The sequence below is a fragment of the Sciurus vulgaris genome (assembly GCF_902686455.1).
Source record: "Sciurus vulgaris genome assembly, chromosome: 8".
NCBI classification, from domain to species: Eukaryota; Metazoa; Chordata; class Mammalia; order Rodentia; family Sciuridae; genus Sciurus; species Sciurus vulgaris.
In genome coordinates this window covers 20,403,342-20,411,981 of record NC_136468.1, presented here as the reverse complement: position 1 = coordinate 20,411,981, position 8,640 = coordinate 20,403,342, and the positions used below count along the sequence as shown (strand labels likewise).

General features: G+C 40.9%; 2 protein-coding genes and 1 pseudogene across 3 annotated transcripts; 2 read left to right on the top strand and 1 right to left on the bottom strand.

Annotated features, from left to right (window-relative positions):
* The first annotated feature begins 4,935 nt into the window (after window positions 1-4,935).
* On the top strand, window positions 4,936-5,597 carry LOC306667818 (uncharacterized protein). Its single transcript, XM_079150615.1, has one exon. It carries the CDS (start codon window positions 5,297-5,299, stop codon window positions 5,429-5,431), a length of 135 nt encoding a protein of 44 aa, XP_079006741.1. The 5' UTR covers window positions 4,936-5,296; the 3' UTR covers window positions 5,432-5,597.
* A 192-nt stretch (window positions 5,598-5,789) lies between these two features.
* LOC306667619 (oocyte-expressed protein homolog) lies at window positions 5,790-6,263 on the bottom strand (the record flags this gene model as incomplete). The annotated part of the gene is made up of 1 exon (XM_079150368.1): window positions 5,790-6,263. The coding sequence occupies one exon, from the start codon at window positions 6,261-6,263 to the stop codon at window positions 5,790-5,792; it is 474 nt and encodes a 157-aa protein (XP_079006494.1).
* A 224-nt stretch (window positions 6,264-6,487) lies between these two features.
* LOC306667618 (protein tyrosine phosphatase type IVA 1-like) lies at window positions 6,488-8,252 on the top strand (annotated as a pseudogene). Its single transcript has 3 exons — window positions 6,488-6,682; window positions 6,903-6,913; window positions 7,049-8,252. The product of its transcript is annotated as a protein tyrosine phosphatase type IVA 1-like (transcript).
* Window positions 8,253-8,640: the final 388 nt, after the last annotated feature.

The window sequence follows — 8,640 nt, the reverse complement described above, 5'->3', positions numbered from 1 at the left end:
ATAAGCAAATATTATAATAGTTTCCCCAAAGATAGCTACAGAATGATGAAAAAATTGAAGTGGAAGTAAAGTCGAAAGTTCCAGAACTAGAAATACTCTGAATAAGACAAGAGAGATGAGTTTGGAAACAAAACTGGCTCAGCAAAGACTACTCAAATGATAATGATAGCAAACATTTTTCTTTCTTTTCTATTTCTTTCTTTTTTTTTTTTTGGTACTAGGGATTGAACCCACGGGTGCTTAACCACTGAGACACATCCCCAGCCCTTCACTGAATTGCTGAGACTGGCCTTGAACTTGTGCATTTGATAAACTTCTTCAGTTTCCAGAATATATGCTAGTTGAGTGGGGTGGCCATATGGCCCAGATTACTCATGCTATCCAGTATAATTATTAGTGGTGCCCACTTTGATACCCAGCAATGTCCTGGCTGGGAAGATAAACCACTGTGGCAGTCTCTCCCACCCATGGTTACTGCTACATTACAAGAGCAGGGTCAGGGACCTAAAGCCGACATAGGACCAAGGACAGTGGCTTGTTATTTTATATGCCAGGACACCTTTGGCAAGTTGCAGAATCCTTTGGAATCCTTCCAATAATAATGTTTTTAAGTGTATAAAATCAAATGCACAGAATTACAAAGGAAGTCCATCTCTTTGAAAAAACTGCCATCAAAATATTGAAAAAAAACCCAAATTCATGATCTAATAATAAATATGCTTTTATTAATGATTAAGTGACAGATCTAGTAGCAGGTTTAATAACTATGGTAATTTCAAAATAGTAATAACCATCAGAGGTGCTTTGAGGAATTTGTTAAAAGAAAAATGTAAACTAAAAGCAACAGTGAATTCCTGGTAGTGACAAAGTTACAGGCCCGGTTTCTATTCGGTTTTGTTCACAAATTGAACAGAATATTTTCCCCTACCCATGTGTCACAGACTTCTTCAATTTTTTTTTTTTTTTTTGTACCAGAGATTGAACTCAGAGGGGTTAAACCACTGAGCCACATACTCAGCCCTTTTTAAAAATTTTATATTTTAAGACAGGTTATCCATAAGTTGTTTAGGACTTCGCTAAATTGCTGGGGCTGGCTTTGAACTTGCAATCCTCCTGCTTCAGCTTCCCTAGTTGCTGGGATTACAGGCATGTGCCACAATATCTGGCTAGACCTTTTGAATTCTATACAGATCTCTTGTGGCTCCCAGTTTCAGAAGCACTGTATGAGCATGAACATTCAAGGTAAGCAGGAGAAAGGCAAATTGCACTCAGAGCAGAAGAAAAGAGACTAAAATTAAAAGCATGAACCCATATGTATTGCTTGTCACTGGAAAAGGACAATGACCCAAGGACAAGTTGATGGGACAAGAGAAAAGATTTATTTGGAAATCTAGCAAACCCAAGGCCATAACCAACAATAACCATCTTGCTGAGGGGTGTAAGCACAAGGTTTTTATAGGTATTTGGGGGGAGGCATATCTGATAGGCAGGTGCCAGGGCAGGCATAAATTTCAGGTGGCCTACTTTTATGACACACAGGCTGCTGTTATCTGCAGATCACTGGGGGCTCTGGGTTCTGTAAATCTAAAGAAAATTTCCTGATGAGCAGGTCTTAATGACTTATGTAATTTTCATTTCTTCCCCAAGGATAGCTAAATCTGCAGCTTATTTTCAGGATACAAAAAACATCACTCATCAAAGGAAAAAGGCCGATGGCAAAAGGTAAGTGTCCCTCTGAGAATAAGTGCAGACAACTGTCCTCCAGGGAACAGGGGGAAATACCAGAAAAGCAACTTACCCTGGACAAGACTGTAAAATGCAACCTTTCAATAGCAAAGCGAGTGGGAGACTAATAATGGATTGCTCAGTTGCATGACCTCCGAAATAAGTAATTTAAAAAGTCACTTAAAAACAAATGGAGGAGCTGGGGTCGTGGCTCAGTGGTAGAGGGCTTGCCTAGCACGTGGGAGGCACTGGGTTCCATTCTCAGCACCACATATAAATGGATGAATAAAACAAAGGTCCATCAACCACTTAAAAAAAAAAAAAAAGGCAAATGGAGCTAGAAGGTTAATTTGGGTTTTCTCTCAGTAACAGAATGGTTGTGAATTTGATGCTGTGGGCACAAGAAGTGGAGGAGGAAAATAATGTGAACGGTTGCTCACATGTGCCTGGTGGTCACCAGCCCTGCCCACTGTCTGACGTCTGTGGGCGCAGGGATATCCCAGCAGGATGCATCTCCTTAGAAATATGAATGTTCACAGGGGCTCAGAACATGGTCGTTGAAGTCTGGCACAACTGGGTTTGAACCTTATTCCTGCCGACAACGTGCTCATGTACATTTTGCACAAGTTGTTTACCTGCTCTGTGCAATGGCTTTTCTTCTGCTTGCGGGGAGCCGTGACACCTTCCTCACTAACTCACTGTGAGGATCCCAGACAGTGCACGTCTAAGGCTTAGCTCAGTGCCTGCTCTCTTCTAAGCCTTTGGCAGCTCTGGCCATACTATTGTTACTAGGAAGGTCCCCTACCCTGTAGGAAGCTGCCTTGTCAAAGTCACTAAAAAGTAAGTGCTGACCAGCAGGGGGCAGCATAACACCACACTATAACCTCTGGAGGCTGCTCCAGGGAGTGAGGATTGTGGCTGGACGCTCCCTCGGCTCTCGCAGCCTGAGCTACAAGATCCGGGCTTCCTTTGGTCTCTTTTCTTGGGTCACAGTTCCCCACAGGACACCCAGGACCCTTGGTTTTGGACCAAGCCCACTGAGACTCCCAAGGCACTGTTGGATGTGTTCTGTTGAGGCAGATGAGCAGGCCAGGGAGCAGCCAGGGGCCCCCTGAATCTATTACCCATTCTATTCCAGCCACATTTAAATCACAGAAGTAGTCAGAGGGCTGTGTCAGGAAGAATTCTACAGCCTGCAGAGGAGGCCATGTGCTTCCTCCTTTATGGGTGTTATCTAACAGTTCACCCTCCTTCCTTGGTAGGAATACCATCTGTCCTCCAGGTAGTCCCAGGAGCTATCAGGGATTATACAGGTTGTGCTAACTCAGGAACTCTAGACTTGAGAATCCCTGTCTGCCCTCCCCACACCTACCTCCACATGAAGCCATTATGGTCTCATGTTATCCTGAATGAAATAATCTGCAAAGGATTTGAATTACAGCTAGGCATGCAGACACAGAAAGAAGTCTCTTCTGTGATACAGCAGAAGGGTAAAACACTGTAGGCACCAAGTTTCATCATCCTATCCCTACTCTACCTCTCCAAGGACTTCCAGGAAATGAGATGTAATTGAATAGGATGCCAGGAACATTGTGTGTGAAATAGGCAAGCCAAGGCACCACTTATAAAACTGATTCTGGCACTACCAAGTAGCTGTGAGAGGGATCATTTGTAGATCGGCCCTCTTTGGGGAATGGAGTAGTCTCTTTTAAATGATCCTGAGCATGTGCTGCAAAGTTGGGCATGTAACTAGGTCTCGGAGAATTCCTACTGAGTAGCATTAAAATATGGGAAATGCGCAGAGAGAGCCTAAGACATCCAACATTCTTCTACATGGAAACGTTTTAAAGTTTCTTAAACTTTTATTAAGGATCGGAACCTTTTTAAAAATGAAACTGAATGCACAATTCCAACAGACAAAGCAGCTAAGAAGGAATTTACCCTGGTTGCAAGCAGCTAGGGAGGGCAAGAGAAAACCTGAACACCCACAAATGATGCGTTCAGACTACAGGGACATCAGTGTAGGTGAACCATAGGGAAAAAACACTGGGTAAATATCCACAGACTCAGTTCTAGTCCTGGGCGTGCAGCCAAAACCATATGGGTGGTCTTGGCAGTCACTTAACCCATCCTGCACCATGAAAGCGGGGACCCTATAATCTCTGGGAACCCCACCGGGGCTGAAGCTCCAGTCCAAATCTGCTGATTCAGGCCCTACAATTCTCCTTGGTGCCAGGATACAGGCCTGGAAGCCTCTGCGCAGGCCCAAGTGAACTGCAAAGTGGGAGTAAGTTACCGCCTTCCTCTGCTGGGCCCACCCAGTCCATTCCCATCCTCCCACATGGTGGCCTGGGGCCTTCCCCTGGGCTGAGCCAAGGAGCCTGTCTCCCGTGGTCAGTGACCCATTGTCTGATCCCTTTTGACCCCATTAAACTTATCTGACTCCAATCCTGAGCCCCAAGGCTGGTCTCCCCTTCCTTGAATCCCAGTTATCTACAAGGCTGGGGAGCTGATAATTCAAAATCTGTTGTTTCATCTCTAACAACCTTACTTCCTCATACCACTGAAATTATTCCTAGCTTGTGAGTCTGGAAATTTTTGTTTATCATGAGTGAATGGATAGCATACCTAGAAAACCAAGAAGAATAAAAGAGATTATTTTTAAAGGGCAGTTATATTAAAAGGTCTTCCTTTCCCCACCTTCATTTGTTCAATAAAATGCAATTGGCCACTTGAATTTCTTTTTGTCGTGAGTTAAGACAACAGAAATTGTTACTACAATTAGCGTCAATGCAATTTAGTAGAGAGGTCACAGCATCAGGAGGAACCATTGATTAGCTATGAGATATTTGGGATATCAATGAATTTTTCTTTAACTTCATCTGTAAAGTAGGGCTAATGAGAGTTTAGATGTGGCTCAGTGGTAGAGCACTTGCCTAGCACGTGCAAGGCCCTGGGTTCAATCCCTAACACTGCCCGAAAAGAAAGAGAGAGAGAAAATCACAGGTCATAAATTTCAAAGGATTGTGGTTAAGGAAATTAGATAATTTATGCAGAAAACATTTTTATTGTGTAATATATATATACTTAAGAGATTATAAAATTTCTACATATCAGTTAAAAGATTTACAATAAAATAAACACACATGTTCTCAAAACCCAAGTGAAGAAATAAGCAGTAACTTTAAAGTCTGTTTTAAGTACCTCGCTGGCAGCAAGACTCCCACCCTTAGATGTTAAATAAATCATTCTGTTGTTCTTCTGAACAATTTTATGAACTATGATTGTGTCCTTAAAATATGCTATTCAGTTTGCCTAGTTTCAAACTTCATATAAATAGAACTTTACTGCATAATCTTTCTGTGACTAGCTTTCTCCCTTGGTATTCTGTTTTCTCGATTCATTCTTGTGGGAGCACATGGCTATGTTGCACAATTGGAGAACACGCCATGATAGATTTATGTTAATACCTATGTAGATGCCTTTTACCAGGTTAAAGAACTTTTCTTCCTTCACTGCATGGTAGTCTGATTGTCGTGGCCTGCATGGCCACTGCCTGGGGACCAGCTGTATGATTAGGCCACGGTCTTCAATGAGTAGACACATTCCTCAATTCTGTGGTGTTCTCAGTCACACATTTATGGAGTTTCTGAAGGGCAGTAATGATTACCGCCAAGCACAGCAAGACCTCTATGCAGACAAGTGAATAAGAAATTCATTACAACTCCACCAAGAAGCCCCCATAAGAGTGGTCAACCTGGACATAGAGGTGTTGGATTGAAATCCACAGAGCATTTTACAAGAGTTCTGACTCGGACAGGCAGACTTCCTTTTTATTGCCTCAGTGTTCCTGGATTGAAGAATTGCTGCTTCTTTTTTTTTTATTTCCTAAATTTGCTTTATTTCCTGTGAACAAAAGACTTTATTCCAGACAAAAATTAGAATAGTTCTACAAACACATTTGCAACAAAATAAACCACTATTCAAAGACGGGGAAAGTAATGCAGAGATTTAAGAATACGTCTCTTCCATCTCTTTAGCAAAAGCAGATTTTTCCTCTTGATTTAATTATTGCAATCTTGATTGTGTTGAACTGGATGCTGGAGAGCGTCTGGACATGATGCACGAGCCTTCAAGAACTCCTCAAGGTGTTTTATCTTCTTAGCTCTTTGGTCACGAAGTTCTCGGTACCACGTTGCCAGGCTCAGGAGAATGCTCTTCACCCGATTCTTTACGCGGGGATGCCCAAACACGGTGATTTCGACCAAGTTCCCCATGTCCGTTGTGTCCACCCTCAGCAAGGCTTGGCTCATCCACTCTATTTCCGAGAGTGTAGATCGGTCTTTACCAAACATTGAGTCCACTACCCAGGCGTCCAGGTAAAACACCAAAGGGTCGCTCAGTTCCTGCGCAGGAAACCACCAGGGCCGGACGCGAATCCGTGGTGGCGGAAGGGGTAACCCGAACAGCTTCTCCAGGGAGTGGGCCGACGTCCCTGTGGCCCCAGCGGCTTCAGCAGCACCAGCCTGGCGCACCATGATGGAACCGGCCACCCAAACAGCGTGCTCCAAATGGCTCTCTCTGGCTGCCTCCAGCGAATTGCTGTTTCTTATTGGTGGTTCATCTCATTTCCCATTCCTCCCAACTTCATACCCAAAACTCTGAGAATATCAAGTGGAGTATATTGCATCATTTCTGTGTTCAATTTTTAAAATTCTCTCATAACCCTATTAAGTTTTTTAGCTAAATTATTATGGTTTGAATGAACCACCCTGCTCCTGTGGAAGTCACATACAAAAACATGAGATTCCTTAAGACACACAATCCGACAGATACAACCTCAAACAAATTTATAGAGGAAATTAAGAAGTATGGTGTTGCCACAATAGTAAGAGCATGTGAGGCAACCTATGACATTATTGTGGAGAAAAAAAGCACTCATGTTTTAAAAAAATTTGTTAAGTTGTAGATGAACACAATACCTTTATTTATTTTTGGTTCTTTTTTTTTTTTTTTTTTTTAATGTGGTGCTGAGAATCAAACCCAGTGCCCCACACATGCTAGGAAAGTGCTCTGCCACTGAGCCACAACCCCAGGCCCCTTTATTTATTTTTATTTGGTGCTGAGGATTGAACCCAGTGCCTCACACATGCTACACAAATGCTCTCACCACCGAGCTACAACCCCAGCCCTGCCATGTTTTTTTATTTTTAATTTAAAAAATTTAAAAATTTTTAAAAATTTTCTTTTTATACATGACAGTAGAATGTATTTTGACTTATACATATATGAAGTACAACTTCCCATTCTTCTGGTTGTACAGCATCCATGTTCTTGATGGGCCTTTTGATGATGGTACACCACCATCTAACCAAACTCTCCATGACTGTAGATCTTGTAAAAATTAAGTTTTGTAAGCACCGAGTTGTTGAATTGCTGCCCATGGTGTTGCAGGCCTCGGGAGAACTCCAGTGCTTGTTGCCCTCGCATTCATTGAAGGTGGAATGAAATATGAAGATGCAGTACAATTCATAAGAGGAAAGCAGCATGGAGCTTTTAATAGCACGCAACTTTTGTGTTTATATAAATTATCATCCTAAAATGCAGCTGTGTTTCAAAGACTCCAGTGATCACAGAAACAACTGTTGCATCCAACAAAACTCAAAATAGCACCTGATGCTATTGCTTTGGAAGTGAAACTTTAGACCTAATACGTGGAACATATTAGCCAACATTTTGGGTGGTAAATAAGTCTGATAAAGCTTCCAAGGGAGTACAGGAAAGCAGTCTTCCCAGGCCACAAGCTTGACAGAATTTCAACCTCTGTGTTTTGGGGTTATGTTCAACCTGTTTGGATGCTTAGCAAAAGATTCTTTCTGTTCAGCATTTAAAAGGTGCTTATCATTTGTACCAATTGACCTCTCCTGAAATCATGTGATATTGAGTTACTGTCTTTACATCTATTTCCATGCCAGAATCTTATATAAGAAATTTAGAAAGATTAGGTGCCAAAATACTCAACACAATACTTATATATTTTTAGTATCATACAAATCCAAAATTCCAGACCTTATGTGATTTTTTTTCTTTCAGTCATTTCCAACATTGCAAGACCTATCTGGTCATTTGTCTGCTTATTTGATGTTTATTTACATCTCCTATGTTCATACCAGTATCCATCAGTTTTGCTTTTTACCACTGGTTTTGGGTGGTTTTTGTTTTGTTTTGTTCTTTGTTGTTAATTTTTACCAAGTCTTATGGTGATTATTTAATGTCTATCTACAAGTCTTATTTTTTGCTGTTATGGGAAACCTCCATTTTGGAAATATAAGTTACTACGGAAGCACATGTCTTTAATATCTCCAGACAGAAAAAAGTCTTATAGTTAACTTAATGTTTTTACTCTGAGGTGCAACTTAACAAGGAGGGTCTGAAAAAAATGGGAGGGGGCTATTAAATATTTTTAGTAAGATGTTGCCATTGTCTTATGCAGAACGTGTAGAATCTGCTCTTTAATTTCGTAAATATTTTTTGAAGGTACACATGTTTTGTTATTGTAGCTAAAACAATTCTTAATTATAAAATTTCTGAAATTCTTACAAATTTTTTCATGATTATCAGAAGTTGTTTATCAACTTACTTTTTGTTTGAAGTGTATTCTTCCTTTTCTTCCCAACCTCTTGCAGAAGAAGAAGAAGAAGAAGAAGAAGAGTGTTTCTGCTAATGAATTGAGCAGACATCTAATATTTTAAGTGCCTTTTGAACTGTGTAACTTAATATTTGGATTCTTGATAATTTTGTGTTATTATGTAATCAATAAAATGGTGATGTGTATTCATATTAGTTCAACCACATATTTGTACTGTCTGGGAATGTGTGGTTATAGTTCTGTGGAAGAAGTAATTTGTTAGTAAA

Excerpts from the sequence above, each read along its gene's own strand:
- LOC306667818 (XM_079150615.1), top strand. The coding sequence starts at position 5,297 with ATGATTAGGCCACGGTCTTCAATGAGTAGACACATTCCTCAATTCTGT.